The sequence below is a fragment of the Pteronotus mesoamericanus genome, unplaced genomic scaffold (assembly GCF_021234165.1).
Source record: "Pteronotus mesoamericanus isolate MK-2021 breed Mesoamerican mustached bat unplaced genomic scaffold, CSHL_Meso_final contig_657, whole genome shotgun sequence".
NCBI lineage: Eukaryota > Metazoa > Chordata > Mammalia > Chiroptera > Mormoopidae > Pteronotus > Pteronotus mesoamericanus.
In genome coordinates, this window is record NW_026555229.1 from 21,245,160 (window position 1) to 21,261,787 (window position 16,628).

A 16,628-nucleotide genomic window follows, 5' to 3' on the forward strand; every position below is an offset into this window, starting at 1 on the left:
AGAGGCACAGAGACCCAGCCCCAGCACCTCGGGGTCCTCAGCACACCCTCCTGCTGTGCGAGCCTCTTGGTGGACGTGGCGCCTGCCTGCTCGGAGGCGGAAGGTCGTCCTCGCTTGCTGACTGATCGCAGGCTCGCATTCGCTGCACTCCCTTTCCTGTTTTACGATGCACTGTTAGTCACATGCAGGATTTCTTGGATGGCGAGTTCTTGGTTAGAAACACAGCCCCAGATCGTTACCTTGTGCCCGTGGGACCGTGGGATTCCCCTGGGGACAGTCAGCCCTGTCACACGGTTTATGGGCTCACATGGCAGCTGAGACAGTCCCACTTCTGGAAATGCAAGTTTGGGAACTGTTCTTTTTCTTTGAAGCAGCTGGACTGCGAGGGAGAAAGTCTAGAACCAAAAAATGGCGGGGATCAAGTCCCTGTTGTGCCACTTCGCAGCTGCATAACCAAGGCAGCTGACTCCTATCACCAAGGTGCATTTTCCCCATCTGCAAAATATGGATAATGATGCTAATAACAATAATGACAATAATAATATCCACAATATTCAGAGGAGCAGTGGGAGGTGTCAAAATAGGAGGCCCGACGCCAGGCAACTGCTGAGAGTTTACCGCTCGATAAACGATTACTGTTTCTAACATTAGCAGAGGTGTGTCTTGGATGCCGCGGTTCAGAGCAGCGGTTTCCAGCCATTCCCATCTCGCAGCACACAGACCGGAACTAATTCCTACATTTCTGCCGCACACCGTAAAATAGATTCTACTTTGCCAATGTGACCCAAAAATAGGTATAACTTTGATCGATTTGCAAAATGATAATAATTATAATAATTACCTACCCTTTTTGCACCAACGTGACTTTTTAAAAAAATCAGGTGCCTATACCTGTGTATGAGAATTAACCAATCAGACACAAACTTATTATGCGATGTGACCAGTAAGAAGCAACTCTGTTATATGACCTGTATGTTTATCGTTCTACGACAGGACATTCACACCAGACAGCTATTGTTAGGTGGCCTGTTGTCATTTTTTTTTTTTTTTAAACTTGACCATCTAAGGGAAAAGAGGTCAGTGCCCCTGAGCAAATGGTTAGATATAGCATGTTTTAAAAATTTTTGCAGCACACCCACTGAAAACCGCTGAGGAACAGAGATAAACATTAGTAATGGTGCTAGTTAACAACAGTAATAGCTATCACTTGTGGGCCCGAGTATGCCCAGGAGTCCAGAACCAATGGCTTCAACCACCCTAAGGGAGGTAAGTAATTTAAGGACCAGCATTTTCACATGGCAGTGAGAGGCCACGACTAGCATCGCCCGCTTCCCAAGCAGACTTGCTCTCTGACCCTGGAGGCCACGGGGTCTGGCTGGGAGCTATGAGCGCACAGCCATGGCTGGAGCGGCTGCGAGAAACGATGAAGCGAGCCTTCAGGGAGGCGGAGAGGGCAGGATGGGGGAAGGTACCCAGGAGCTCCGCCATGTTCAGAGATGACAGAAAAACCTGGCTGTGAGTTTCCGCGTGTTGCAGATGAGAGCGGCCAGGCGGGCTCGCACCTGCACGCCAGGCAGCCCCACGCGGGGACCTGCAGCGCGCTGCACAGCGGGCAGCAGCCCGGCTCCGGGCGCACTCCCCGCAGGGCCTCACTTACCCTCTCTGACATCACCGTGGGCCACGGGGACACTGTGATCATCATTGGCAGCCCTCTCAGAGCTCTTGCCTCTCACGCCTTTTCTGTTGCTATTTTTACCTAAAAAAGAAAGACAGAGAGGAATGCCTTTGCACCGCATATGTCACAGTTGTCCCAAGGATGGCGAGGACTCGGCCATCTTCGGCAGAGCAGCCACCTCCACCTCTGCATCCCCTGTCCCCAGCGACGCGCCCGGGCTGCCGAGGTGCTCCTGGTTAAAGGAGAAGCACCGTGGTCGGGTGCAGGCCCAGGGAAATCAACCACCCTCCGTACAAACAAGGTACACGTGCGGACCATTCCTATTCTGAGCCTGCAATGGCCCTGGGGCTGTGCCTTTGACCACCGCCCCCACCTCCGCCCCCAGGACCCAGAGGCGATGCCCCATCTAATTGATAACATGGAGCTGGAGCTTGGACTTCGGACTCCCGAGCTAGCATTTCCCACCCACTCCCTCCGAGGCCCTGGCCGGCTGGGCACCTGGGGGCTCGGGGCAGGACTCCTCACGGGTACGTAGGAAGCCTGTCTGCGCCAGCGCCGCAGACCCCTCCAGCACCCACCCCCGCCACGTGCCCCTTCTCCCTCTGCTTCAGAAATAGCAGTCTCCTTTCCGCCTCCGTGTTCCCCCCTCCAGACCTCGGAACCTGCAGCTCCTCCTCCGGCAGCACCCTTCCCTCACCTCCATCTAATGAACTCCTGCCGAGCCTGCCCATCAGCTCCAACTCCGCAACCCGAGAGGCTTTCCTGCCCTCCCTGCCCGGGCCGGTGGCTCCTTCGATGGCTCCCACAGCACCTGTCTTAGGCCAAGAGGCTGATGCAGGGGTTCAGGTGCAGGTGGCGATTGAGGGAGGGCTCCGAGGCGTCAGGGGAGGGGGAAGCAGGGTGGGGCGGAGGAAGGAGCTCAGCGAGGCTGCATTCTCAGGGCCTCCCACTGGGCCTGGCCCCCCGGGGAGCCCTGGAGCAGGACCTGCACACTGCACCGCGGGTCCCCGCCCCGCTCCCAGCCCAGGGGCTGCTTTCCTCCTGCTGGTTGGCTCTGGCTACGGGCTGACCCACTGGGAAGCGGGAGCTGACGCCTTCCGAGGGCCACGTCCCGAGACAGAGGCAGCCATGAGCCACCGCAGCCAAGGCCCCAGCAGCTGCGGGGCCGGGGGGCGCCAGCAGGCCCCCTACCGCTCTGCACACCTGTGCTGCGTGGCACCATCACGCACACGACACATGTGCTCGTCTGCCTGTGGGGGTAGGAGCGTGTCTGGTTCTGCTCACTGCTCTGTCTCCAGAACCTGGCAGACAATCGGCTGGAGGGAGGGAAGGAGGCAGGGAGGGAGGGAGAGAGTCACTCAATAATCAAACAGACAAAAGCAAGAGGAGGAGCAGATTTGTGGAGGAAGAGGCTTAGTCTGGACTTTCTAAAGCAAGTTGAAATACCAAGATTGGATTGTGCCAACTAATGAAACCATTTCAGATTATTATTCTACAATCACAAACAGGAAAAAAAAAGATCAAGAAAAACTTAAATCTGCAAAAAACTCAAAGAGCACATTGGGCCCAGCTACGGGCACTCTCCCTTCGTCATCTTTGCGGGGCTCCCCCTGGAAATCTCTCATTTTTCATGTCAGCTAAAAAAAAAAAATCACAAAATTAAGTGTCCCCCTCAAGTCAAGGACGTCAAGTAACCAAACGTCCAGAAAGGCCAGAGGGGAAAGGCCGCCCACCTGGGCGGGCCTGGCATCCGCCTGACGTCACCTGGGCGTTTGTGCCGTTTCTGTGGGCAGAAAGGTCACAGACAGTGACCTCCAAAGATGTCTTCTTCTTGAGGAGTCTGACCGAGGGTCTGTGAATCCCTTGGCTGTTCCCCAAAACCAGCACCCTAACTTTGGCAGATGCCAAAAATGAGATGCCAAAGACACCACCACTGCACTGACCACGGTGTGTCCTGGGTAACCCCTCCACCTCTGCCAAAAGCTGCCAGAACGTGCATTCTGATTTGGCAGAAAGATAAGACATTAAGGGGTAAGACATTAAGGAGGGAAAAGTTTTACAAAAGATGTGAGGAAAAGCTGAGGTTCTGGGGCAGAACGCTCCGTCCCAGCCCTCCACAGACGCAGGCCATTCGTCGCGTGACTTCTCTCTGCCCCGGCCAGCTCGCCGCAGCCTCGGCGGCCAGCAGGGGAGTGACGGACCAAGAGCCCGGCCCTGCTCCACCCCCAGCCTCCTCTGCGTCACGCCCGGTCCACGCCCATGACCACAATGACTCCCCTCAGCTCGGGGACCCCAGAAAGGCCCAGATGGGGGCGCGGGAGAGGCCAGTTCCTGGGGGACCACCATGAGGCAGCGGGGCAGGAGCTCTGACGGCTGTGGCCACGGGGCAGACACCAGGCAGGGCCGGCCACCTTCCCGAAGCTCCAGGTGCTGCACAGGCCTCAGGGCCTGGTTCCAGGGGCCACCACTGCACTGACCACGGTGTGTCCTGGGTGACCCCTCCACCTGTGCGCGCCGTGCCCCATTCCCTCCTCAGGAAGACAAGGAGACGCGGCCCCTGCCTCGGCGGCAGAGACGGGGAGGAGACAAACAACACATAACACGTGTCGCTGCTTCGGGCAGGGCCCGACCGCAGTGCCCGCTGAACAGCCAGCTTCCTTCTGTTCACCGGCGGTGCTATTGCGGGGCCTCTCGCATCGCCAACCGCCCTTCCAGTTGCTGAGAAAACAACAGCCGCCACGTGGAGGGTGAGTCACGATTTGCGAGGCTTCTTCACGCAGATCGTAGCCCTCGATCCTGGCAAGTGCCTGCTGAGGGCGGGAAGCTTATTCTGAACACTATTTTACTGGCAGGGACACTGAGGCCCCACGGGGGAAGAGACCCACCCAAGGGCACTGACGGAGCCAGGCAGAGCTGGAGTCTGACTCCGAGTCCAGGCCCTTCCCAGCCCCTTCCTCTCTTACAGCGAGGGCAACATATGGTCTGTCCAGATGAAAGAAGAGAGTAAAGTGGAAATAGCATACACAGAAGGAGCCAGAATTAAATCAACATCTCCATCTGGGCTGCGTGACAAAACTGAATTCCTTAAAAGTAGCAAAACGGAATTGCCAATGTGGGCCCCAGGTTCTATTTTGGTCTGCGGTGATAAATAGAATGCTTTTTGATTGATAGGAAACAATTTTTCCCCTCTATACAAGGAGCTTACAGTAGCAAAGCCCAGAAATTGAAAAATTCTTTGCTGCATATTTTCATTTTCCCCAGGAAATTCCAGCCCAGCAGCCTCTGCACTCCCTCTTGTGAAGGGCCCGGCCCAGGACCCTAAGCTCCCCCGTAGAAGGGAGGCCGAGCCCCACGCAGAGGGGTTCTCAGGAGCACCCCAGAAATGCGGCCTCGGGCCATCGAAACAGGCAACAATGACAGCTTTCTGAAACACCACCACCCATGCACAGCTGCAGAGAACCTTGCCCAGGACAGCGTGCGGGTCTCTGCAGGTGAACCTGGAAGTCCTGAACACGGCTCGTGCTCCGCTGTGGGTTAGAAGAAGGGCCACGGAGGGGCAAGGGGAATGACCTGTGTCCTCACCCCATTCCCAGACTGTCAACAGGTTCCCCAGGGATCAGGTGAATATGAAAGGAGGCTAAGTGGTTGAATGGGGCACTCACTCCAGCTACTCAGCAACGTGGATAGCCTGGGGTGGAGGTGGAGGTACCAGTGCAGCTTTCTAAGTCTTTCGCCAGGGTTAGACCAAATCAACGCACCGACCAACCAAGCAGTCGATCACCCAACCAAGCAACCAACCAAGCAACCAATCAACCAACCAACCAACCAGTCAATCAACCAACTAACCAACCAAACAAAAGCCCTCCCCACCCTCCTCACCTGAGTCCTCCCCATCAGCCTCTGCCCTCCGCTGGGCCAGCTTTTGTGCAGCCTTGGTCTCCATCAAGGTCCCAGGGCATGAGAGACAGTCACTCCCAGCCTCTACGCAGCCACAGCCACCTTCCTAAGTGGCAACCAAGGAAGGAGCTCTTTAAAGAAAGAGCCACGACCGTAACAGCAGCAGACGGGGGTGTGCCGGGGACAGCGTGGGGCACGGTTGGCACTTGCCTGTCAGTTTGGGTTCAGCCTGGAAACAGGCACAGACAAGGCCTTGGTGCGGGGGTGTCTGTGGGAGGGGATTTCATGAAGGAGTGAAGGGACAGGGATGCAAAGGAGGAAATGCCGATCACGCAGGCTGCGTGCTGCGCAGGGCGCTCTGGGACTCTGGGGAACCGAACAGAAGTGCCCCTGAACTGTCCCTTTGGAGGCTGGGAGGGTGCGTGGTGGTGACCCATCTGGTCTCACACCACCGCAGGAAGTGTGGCTCATTACTAGTCCCATGTCACAGTGAGTAGTCCAAGGCTCGGGGAAGTCACACATGCCCATAGATGGCACAGCCAAATTTTGACCCCAGCTCTCTCTGAATCCCAAACAACTTTGCCAAACACCCACACCTGCCGTGCACAGATTGACTAGTCCATAAAAATCTGTGCCATTTGAGTCTTAATTAACATTTGACGGTGTTTGGTAGCAACACCCCAGCCCTCTCAGGTGCCCCGCACCCAGGTGTCACTGGATGCCAGCCAGTTACAGACATCAGCCCCTCGGGAGGTCATCCAGAGACACCCAGGTCTCATGGGTTTCATGACCCCAGGGGGGCAGCTATGGTGGCAGGGATCTGAGAAGGTCACCGAGGGCAGAGCCATTGCTGGAAATTCCAAGAGCAAGGCTCCCTGGCCCCTGGGGACATGCGGCAGAGACCTCGCCTCAAAAATGCAGGCTCCAGGGCCCAGGCTGCCATTGTCCGGGCACTGAAGGCTTCATCCCCTGTGAGATCCGGGAGCCACGGAAGCTCAAGGTGCGCGGGAAACACGGTGACTGTTTTTAAGAACTGCAGCCTCCAATCCAGCTTCCCCAAACACGGAGTGTCTCCCCTTCTCAGCCACCAAGCCTGGTTTCCGGACCAGCGGGCACAAGCAGGGGGACCTGCCAGCATGCACAGCTGACTTTGGAGAACACTTTGGAGAGAAGTGTTGTCTCGAAAGCTATTTGCTGATGTACATGAAATAAACTTTTTTATAAAACGTTCTTTCCCTCAGAATTTTGTAGGGAGTTGATGTGGACAAAACACTTTGGATTTTCTTCAAGTGATCATGTAGCGGCGTGATGTAGAGATTTCCTGTTCCTTATTTACGTGCGCTGAGAGTTCTGTGATCGCTGTTAAAATACACTCGGAAATGTCTACCCACACCCTCTCCGAGCCCTCAGCCCCGAGCTTTGCCCAGGAGAAGATGTTTCCATCCGAAAGCCCAGCACGATACCCTGAGTGAGGAGAGCAAGGCTGCGGAGGGAAGCTCTTTCCAGAAACTGGCTCAGGGCGCACACAGAAAGGGCTTTGTTTACAACCCAGCATGCTCACATAACAGCTCTCCGGTGATGGCCCCGCGGGCCGGGGCACAACACAGCACAAAATGCAAACTCGCAGATTCTGGGCGCCACCACACAAACAACTGTGGCTCGCTGCCCGCTCCACGGATTCCACTGCTGGGAACCAGGGACCAGGCCCACAATGAGACATGGAAATGCGCATATTCCAAAGGGTGTGGTATCCACCCCCACACCTCCACCCCCGCCCCCCCCCCACCCCGTCCTTGCAGAGAGCAACAAACAGGTAAAATCCCAAAAGGTAAAGGCAATGTGACATGGTCTATTTCTAACCCAAGGCACAAGGGAGGAGGGATAAAAAAGAAAACCTTCAAATCGCTTCTCTAGGGTCTTGTTTACTAACTTGTTTCTTACTGCCACTTGGGAAAGAAATGGTGAGTTACGTAGCTATGATTTACTTTTCTGTTCTGTTTTATTCTCTAAAAACAGTATGGCCGCAAACCAAGGTCACCGACTTGGAGATGACATGCAAAATGAGTACACCCCAAACCTATGGGCATGCTCTAAATGTGGTCCCTTATCTGCTCTTCACCCTGAGCTGATGAAGAGTGGGGACCTGAGACTGCCTCCCGGGGTCCCGAGGCATTCCAGCCCCGGGCATCTAGGAACTATTGGGTTCTGCCAGAAACAGCCGGCTACGCGGAATCGGAGAGAAGCAGGAAGTCGGCCCCCGTGAGGAACAGCATCCTGGCTAGCCGTGCTATTCCTCGGGAGGCGGGCGGGGCCCATCCGGAGAAGGGTGTGAGCAGAAACTGGGTAAACCGCTGCTGGCATCCCGCAAGGGGCAACATTCACGGACCTCTCCGTCTCCGGCAAGTTCTAAAATTCCGGGATGAACGGCTGCTCACAGTGAGGCGCTCCGCCCCTGTCCGGTGCTGAGTCGCCGGCAGCCTCAGGAAAGGGCTGCACAGTTCTGGCCCTGACTGGGGTCGGGGCGGGGGGGGGGGGGGTGGAGGAAGGGCCGGGGGTGGTTCCACACACCTGCCTGCGTAATAACATTGCAGAGAGCGCCCCTCACACAAGTGCGCACACGTCAAAAGTGGTGGAATATGAGGTACGTAGCCCAGGTACGTAAGAGTGTTGGACCCATGTCAATTTCCTGGTTTTGATACTGTCCATAGCGGTGATTCCCAACCCACTGGGGACTTCTGGCAATGTCACAATGGGGGGTGGGTACTACTGGTGTCTAGCAGGTCAAGGACAGGCATGTTGCTGAACATCCCACAATGCACAGGACAGCCCCCTCCACACACACACACACACACACACACACACACACACACACACAACTGGCCCCAAATGTCAATGCTGACGAGGCAGAGAAGCCCTGCACTACAGTGTGAAAGACGTTGTCACTAGGAGAAGCGGGGTGACGGATACACAGGACCTCGCTGCACTGCTCCCGCCATTTCCTGTGAGTCTATAATTATTTCCCAAAAAAAGACTTAAAAATGTTTAAAGATTCAAGTCCACTCAGTACATCAGAGCGCTGCTTCTCTGGTAACCAGCCACTCCAGGAAAACGGCACTGCCCTCAATTAACCAAAGGATTCAAGTGTCCAACGCCAGGGCTGACGTCCTCGGCAAATCTCCGTGGCGGAGTGAGAGAGCAGCCAGGGGCCACGGACAGGGCTCACACCGCAGGCAAATCCCAAGCCCCGGCTCCTTAAGTCAACCCTCCTGCAAAATGAAGACAGGACTCGGACACTCAGAACACTGGCCTCCCCTCTTCCCTTGAGCCCAACCTTCATGCAAGACAAGGACTATCTGGCCCCGATTCGTGTGGCTCAGTGGGTTGGGCATCAGCCCACAAACCGAAAGGTTCTAGGTTTGATTCCCAGTCAGGGCCTGCACGTGGGTTGCAGGCCATATCCCCAGTTGGGGGCGTGCGAGAGGCAACCAATGGATGTTTCTCTCTCTCTTTTCCCTCCCTTCCCCTCTCTTTAAAAATAACTAAATAAAACCTTGAAAAAAGAGAAGTACTCTCTGGAAAATGTTTTATCATCTGCAAAGACAAAGCACAGGATAGACTTTTAAATTAGCTATATATGTTTTTACATTCTTATTCACCTCTGAATCTAACTTCTCATGCCCGCCTCAGTGCCTAGGAGTGTCTGACATGTAGTGTGCACCACCCACCCAGCAGAGCCGAGACCTGAGGTTCATTCACACTGAACGCCCCGACCGAGGCCCAATGTTTCTTTTTCCTCTATCAATAAATGCCTTCCTAAGACATCATGACACCTGTCTATGAAACGGCCCAATGCAGAGATGAATGCATCTGTTACATCATGAACAGCCCTTACATCAAGCTACCACCGAAAGTGGGAAGAAAATGATTTCTCTTAACGTGGTTTAACTGCCTAAAGCTATCCCTGACTCCGTCACTCAAGGTCATTCTCAGACCAGTCTCTCCCACTTGGGGTCCAGGGCGAAGGATTGCACTGGCTGACTGCACTCCCCCCAAAAGGAAGCAAGGTGAAAGTCTGCGATAAATGTCACACTTTGCTTGTCACAGTTGGGGGTGCTTTAACAAGCCCATTAGAAACATGGCAGGCCTGGGGGCAGCCCTCCCTGGGGGCCTTGAGCCGAGTCTCTGGGCTGAGTCTAGAATTTTCAAGGACCTGTTTTCCATTTAGGGATCAGAGATCCCGCTCTCGGCACACCTGCGTTCACTGGCTCAGTCCCCCAGCCTCTGTTCCGGGGGGCAGGGCGGGGGCGGGGGGTGCGGGGCTGTGCTGCTGTCCTTCCCCCAGGCCTCACCCAGCACCCCCTGCTAGGCAGGTTCTTGGTAAAGCCCTGCAGAATAAGGGCGAGCACACCGTGCACTGACACGCTGAAAGGTTTTGTTGAAAAGCTTCTAGAACAATTAGCAAAGGGAAGTGTGGTAGCGGGCCCAGTCTTCCTACTTGCAGAGGAAGAGGCTGAGAGGCCTGCGGGGCTGCAGGCCCAGCAGGTGCAGAGAGCTGAGCTCAGACTCAGACTCTCGGTGGGGAGCTTCCACCACGTGCTGCTCACTCCCCACCCCCGCCCCCACCATCCCCAGTGAATACCGGTACCTAATATGTGCATCTTCCACTAAAATAAAAACACGTGCAAATTTGAGTTAAACCAAACCAAAACCAAAAGGCCTATGTTGAAAAACACGGGAGAAGGGTTTTCAAATGTCCCAAGCCAGCGAGTGACACTGAGCAAGTTATTACACTGTCAGAGCCTTAGGTTCCTCATCTATAAAAATAACAAGAATGTCCACCACTCAGAGCCACTAAAGAATCAAATGAGACAGTTATACACACAGCTCCTAACGGAGGCGTGGCAGGTGTTCTGTGGATACGAGGGTCTCTCTCCAGTGCTATTCCACTGCGGCTTCTCTTGGTTTTTATAATTCCGCAGAAAATATTAAAAGTTTTGGATGGTTCTTTCTGTTGAGGGCCACACAACTGACCGAGCTGCCTGCTGGTTCACAGCTGTCTGACACAAAGGCCGCAGGCCACCCCCGCCCCAGAGCGCTTGCCAACCTGGTCCTACGTTCAGGAGTTGTGTCCCCAGCTCCGCCCCTTCGCCCCCCCACCCTGGCCTCCCCGCAGGCTTTCAGGAACAATTTAACCAAACAACGGCGATGCCTTCCATGCCAGGAGCTGTGTAAGGTGCATGGGCGCGCCGCTCCTTTCAAGGAAGGCCATGCCCAAGCCGCTCCTCAATCCTGAAATACTAGGACCGGAGCCGTTCACAATTTGAGCAAAGAACATTTGGACCAATTAAGAGAGTCCCCCTTCGCAAGAAGTATAAGAAACGGAATGGAAGTCATTTCCCCAGGACATGGCCACAGGCGCTGCGGGCGGATTCCAGGAGGGTGGGGAGATGGAAGGAAGACGCAGCGCCCCGGGCTGCCAGGGCAGCTGGCCTTTCCCGGTGTCCTCAGCGCGCCCTCTCCACGGGGGGGACCGGGCTCCGGCTGCGGCCCCAGGCTCGCTGGCAGAGGCTCTGACACCCTGCCCTAAGTGGGCAGAGGATCCCAGGGACCCAGAGAAAGCAGGAGACGGGGAGGCAGCTGAGGGGACCCTGGTTGCGTCAAGGCCTACTTGCCGCACTGTCTCCAAAAGGCCATTGTGCCAGAACACACCAGCCCTTCACATCCCCAAACCCAAATTCGCTCTCAAGAAAACACGCGGTAGGAAGACTGAAAGCTAGGCAGACAGGGAAGGGTGTCTGGCAGAAGGATCCTTTGCTCAGTAAATTTCAGACTTGGCTCCAGAGGTGCCCAGGGCCCGGGCAGCTTCCCAGCTGCACAGCTCTGCCTCCACCTGAGGGGGGTGCCGGTCAGGTCTAAGCTCTGGGGAGCTCCGAGGGGCCAGCGGGGTACGCGGAGCAGCCTCTAGAAGGGCAGGGCGGGGGGCAGGGACGAGGAGGGTCGGGGATTCTCTCATCCTAGAGGCATGGTCAAGGAACCCAGCCGATCCCCCAGACTCAGAGGCTGCCGCTGAAAGAGGTTCACGGCCACGGACGCCCCCTCCGGCCGCGACAGCGCGGAAAGTTACTTACCTGGTGGAGGCGTCTCCGGAGCCAACTTCTCCCTCTTGGGAGCTTTCTTGGGCTTGGTCGCCTTCTTGGGCGTCCTGGGCTCGGACGGGCGCAGATCCTGCGCCTCCTCCCCGGCCCCCGCGGGCAGCGGCGGTGGGAAGGACTCGGGCTCCGGCTCCGGGCGCGCATAGTAGGGCTCCCGGCTCCAGATCTCCTGCACGTAGTAGTCGGGGTCCTCTAAGGCTGCTCCCTGAGCCTCTACCCCGGCCAGGGCCACCTCCAGGAGCACGAGGACCAGCGCAAGTGCGGCGGCGTCCTGGCGGGCCATGCTCACTTTGCCCTGCGCCCTCGGTAGGGTCGCTTTGGCCGGGAGCGCCGGGCGGGCGGCGAGCGTGGACGGCAGCGCGGGGCACGGACGCCGGACGCAGCGGCGGGGCGCACGGGACTCAGGAGGCAGCCGGCGGCGGCGCGTGTGACCGGCCCGCTGGGCTGGGCTGGGCTGGGCCGGGCCAAGGGGCCCGCCAGCCGCGGGGCGGGCGCAGGGGGGCCGGCCCCGCCCTTCCTCCTTCGCTCCCTTTCGCCGCCAACTGCTCCAACTCCGCAGAGGCCGGCCCCGGGAGGCAGGGTCATCCCCACCCCGATAACTGTCTCCAAACTTCTCCTTTCTGAACCCCGACGCCGGGGTACCCCAGCGCCTGCTTCCCCAGAAACTCAAAGGAGTTCCCATCTGGAAGAAAATGTGTCCCACCCTTTCGTTTTACAGGTTGGACAACGATGGCCAGAGATGAGAAAGGATTCACACAAGTCTTCAAACAAATGGGAGACTGGTCATGGTTCTCTGCAGGTCGTACAGTCTCCCACTCACCTCCGCCCTGGCCGTTTCAGGAGCCGTGGTGGAATTCCTGAGCCCCCAGGTCCCCAGGGTTCAGAGGAGAAAAGTATCCAGGGGGCCAGGGTCCAAGGACCCTGCAGGGCCCCCGCTCCCAGCTGAGAAGGTGACTCTGTGGGACTGAAAAGTGAGAAAGTGGAGCTGTCCTCGGCTGCCTGTGCAGCCACAGGTGACTTTGGTTCCTCCAAATAGCCTCTTCAGCCCAGAGCCGCTCCTCCCAACCCATGTCGGGCAGGAGGGGAGCTCACTGCCTTTTGAGAGGGCACCTGCTGCCCCCCGACATCTTTGTGCTGATCCTTCAGGCTGGATGGCGGGGGTACTCACCTCCATTGGTTTTCTTGTACTTTTACTTTGTTTTCTACGTTGGTTTCTACGGCTGCTGTTAACAAATGTCCATACATTTGACGGTTTAAAACAACAACTATTTCTTACCTTACAGCTCTGCAGGTTAAAGGTCTGAGCAGGTGCCCTCAGCCAAGATCAGCATCGGCAGGCTGTGCCCCCATCGGAGCCTCTGCGGGGGACCCTTCCAGGCTCACACTGGGTGGTGGCCTGAGGCCCCGAGGACTCGCTGGCTGTCAGCTGGTCCCTGTTGGTTTCCTCCTGCCAGCTGTCTGTGTTCCTTGCCCTTCTTTCCATGGGGACCTCCTGCTGGCCTCTTGGGTCCTTGGCCTGGGGGCTCCCACCTCAGAGCCAGCACTGGCCTGCCGAAGGCTTGTGCTCCCCCTGACTTCTGCTTCTGCCACAGGTTTCCTTCTCAACCCAGAGCAAGTTCTCTGTTTTACGGGCTCCTCTACTTGGCTGGGCCTGGGCAATCCAGACCACCCCCCTCTTAGGGTGATAGCTCCAACCCCATCTCTACACAAAGCCCCTCTTGCCATGACACCAACGTACTCACAGGTCTCTGGGGTTCAGGTAGGGATGCCTTTGGAGGGCCACTCCGCCTCCCACAGGGACAGACTGACGCCCATTTCTGAATTCACCTACAGAGCCGGCCATTCCAGGATGCCAGTGAGCTGAATCTGGGCACCCGGGCAAGGCCCCCCGTTTTCCTGGTGTCATGTTCCTGAGCCCACACAGCGGACAGGGCGTGGACTGGGGCGGCTGCCGTGGTCTGCCTCTCGCCTCTCTCACTGGCCACCTTGTTTATTCTCACTGCCATCCCCTGCCCCCCGACAGGCCACCTAGCCGGTCACCCATTAGGGCAGGCCCTCCAGTCTCCCTGGCCACAGACAAGGCAAAACGGCCATGACGAGGGGAGGAGGCATGGGCCTAGGCAGTGTCCCGCTCATCCCCTCACCGGGAGGCCTGGAACCGAGTCCTCAGTCCCCAGGACACTCCAGAATCAGAGCCAGAGGAGGCCTCACGGGAGCGAAAGAGGAGGCGGGCCCCCTTCCTGCCTCTCGGCCACCCCCCAGAAGCCTGGCTGGGCTCGCCCGGGAGCCCCCGGATGCCCGCTCGCACCCCTCTGTGCTGGGTCCCCAGGGACCACTCATACGGTGCTTTTGTCTTCAGCCAGGCACCCCGGGCAACAAAGCAGGCCAGCCCTGGGCTCCCGAGGCCACACGGGCCGTGCCTGCCGCAGCAAGCCATCCCCCGAGAAGCCCCAGCTGGCTGTGCAAAACACAAGCAGGGGCCGCCTGGCGTCCTGGCTCCCAGAAGGGGCCTCAGAGACCATCCAGGCCAGAGCCACAGCCTGTGCCACCTCCCTCAAAGACCCCAGAGCTTGCCAAACGTGCAGGCACCAGGCCCAGGCCAGGCCTACAGAACCCTCAAGAGGTGGGACCGGGCGCTGGCTGTCCACGAAGCTCCCCAAGTCATTCGGATACAGGGAGAACTTGAGACTGGTCTCCCCTCCCATTTCACAGACAGACAGACTGAGGCCCAGGCTCGCCCACCGACACAGAGCAAACCAGTGACAGTCAGGACTACACCCTGCCCTCCTGCCATTACCGAATCGTCCTCATCAGGCAGTGTTCATTCTGGGGAGCCCGGAACCGTAAGTTCTGAAAATATGTTACTTTCCCGGTAACTCTTAGCAAAGAAATTAACATGCGCCCGGTCCGCATTCTGAGACTGTGCCACCCAGCGGGATCTTCAACTCGTCCCTGGAATCAGGAAATGTATCCCGCGGCTCACTGCTCTCCCTATTACTGCCTGTTTGCTTTCCATGGAGAGGCGTGTAATTAAAGCAAGCAGGACGAACAGAACAAGAATCGATTGCACAGAGGCCCATTCCTCCAACACGCAGCAGCCACAGCACGTCCCTGGGCTGCCTGTCCACCTCCGGGCTCTCTCCCTGGGGCTGCTCGCCTGGAACCTTGCGGGCCACAGCCGGGGGTCAGGGAGGGCAGGGAGATAGGACGGCAAAGCTGACCTCATTTTCTCGTCTCCAAGCCTCACGTTGCTTCTCAACACTACCTGTCAGCTTGGGAGGGTTTCCTCACCCTTCAGCTTCCTGGATAAAAACGCTCCCACCTCTCCTTTACTGTCTAATAGAGGGGTAGGCCAAAGTAGGTTTACAGTTGTTCATATAGAAATAATAGGATTAATAAATAACAGTACAAGAATAAACCCTGTGTTTTATGTACTTGCAACTATAAACCTACTTCGGCCCACCCCTGTATACGTATCTAACATGTTGATAAGTCCTATTGCTTCTTGTGGCTTGTACCCTTTAATTCACCTCTTCCTCCATTGCCACACCCAATATCCTAGTCCGTTGTTCAAAGCCTCATGCCAGACGACTGGAGCACTTACTCGGCAGGCCTCCCCCAAGGCCTTACCATCCATCCACCCTGCATGGGAAGCTACCAGTTCTCTCCCCGAAACACCCATGTATAGTGGGGCTTTCCTACTGAAGGACCCAAAGTGCTTATTGATCCCATGTAACTCCAGTCCCTCTGCATGGACCCAAGCTCATGTACGCACCCAAGCCTTGTTTTCCCAGCTTACCAACAGGCAATGATGAAAGCACACTCTTTTTTTTTTTTTAATTGATTTTTCTTTAAGAAAGAGGAAAAAGGGGGGCGGGGGAGAGAGAGAGAAAGATCGATTTGTTTTTCACTTACTGATGTATTCACTCGTTGATCCTTGTATGTGCCCTGACTGGGGATCGAACACACAACCCCAGCATATGGGGGCGATGCTCTAACCAACTGAGCTACCTGGCCAAGGTGGTAAAACAGTCCCTTGGCTGCTCCTTGCCCAGTGTCTACAAGCTCTTCATTAACTAGTGATTATTATGATCTTCTAATTTTACATCCTCCATGGAAGCAACAGAGTTATAAGAAAGACAAAAAGTTCCCAATAAATCCTTGCAGCATGATCCACCCTGGCTAGGGATCTTTCATAGCATGGCAAAGAGTGCTTTGTTCTGAGACCTTCTTGTTCTCAACCTAATTATGTGTTTAACTTAAATCTGGGACCCTACAAGGTCCAGGAACCTCTTCCGGTAGCGCGAGCAGAGTGCAGTAAGGCGCTAACTTCTCTTGGGCATCGCCATGTTATAAGGCCGAACCTCCAGCTGGGTGTAGCAGCGGATGCAAATCTGGAAACCAAGATGGCAGTTTAGAATCCCTCCTGGCGGTAGAGTCTTTCAAACGGTGTTCTTTAAAGTCGGCCCATCACTTGCTTCTGTTGGGAATGGTATGTGTGTTTCTGTTAGGGGAGGGAAGCCAGTGTTTGTTCATTCATTTCTGACACTCAGGATTCTGTTCAGCTAATTTCTATTACACGGCCTAAACCTGTACTTGTCAAATAATCCTCAAACACCTTACAGAGCTAACAACTTTGTAAATATGTATGAGCCCCAGCGAGGAGATTTATGTGAAGTTGCTTGACAAGGAACAGCGCAGTGTTACAGGTCCAGAGGGCATTCTGTTGAAATAGATGTTGTCAAGACGTCAATACTTTACATTTTTCATAACGAACTCTCACACCGGCTCATTTCCCAAATTATCCCTGAGACTTTTAACTCAAAGAGAATGCAAACGGGATCACTTTGTTTTTTAAGATCAGTAATTTGAAAAATTAGCTACTATATATAAAAACATGCTCT

General features: G+C 55.9%; 1 protein-coding gene across 1 annotated transcript in view; it reads right to left on the bottom strand.

The window, feature by feature from the left end:
• CPXM2 (carboxypeptidase X, M14 family member 2) overlaps positions 1 to 12,007 on the bottom strand; it is an 83,934-nt gene extending 71,927 nt beyond the window's left edge. The window contains exons 1-2 of the mRNA XM_054581783.1: positions 11,701 to 12,007; positions 1,658 to 1,756 (exon numbers count right to left, since the gene is read on the bottom strand). Of these exons, the coding sequence (XP_054437758.1) occupies positions 1,658 to 1,756; positions 11,701 to 12,007 (406 nt within the window). The remainder of the gene's footprint in view (positions 1 to 1,657; positions 1,757 to 11,700) is intronic.
• Positions 12,008 to 16,628: the final 4,621 nt, after the last annotated feature.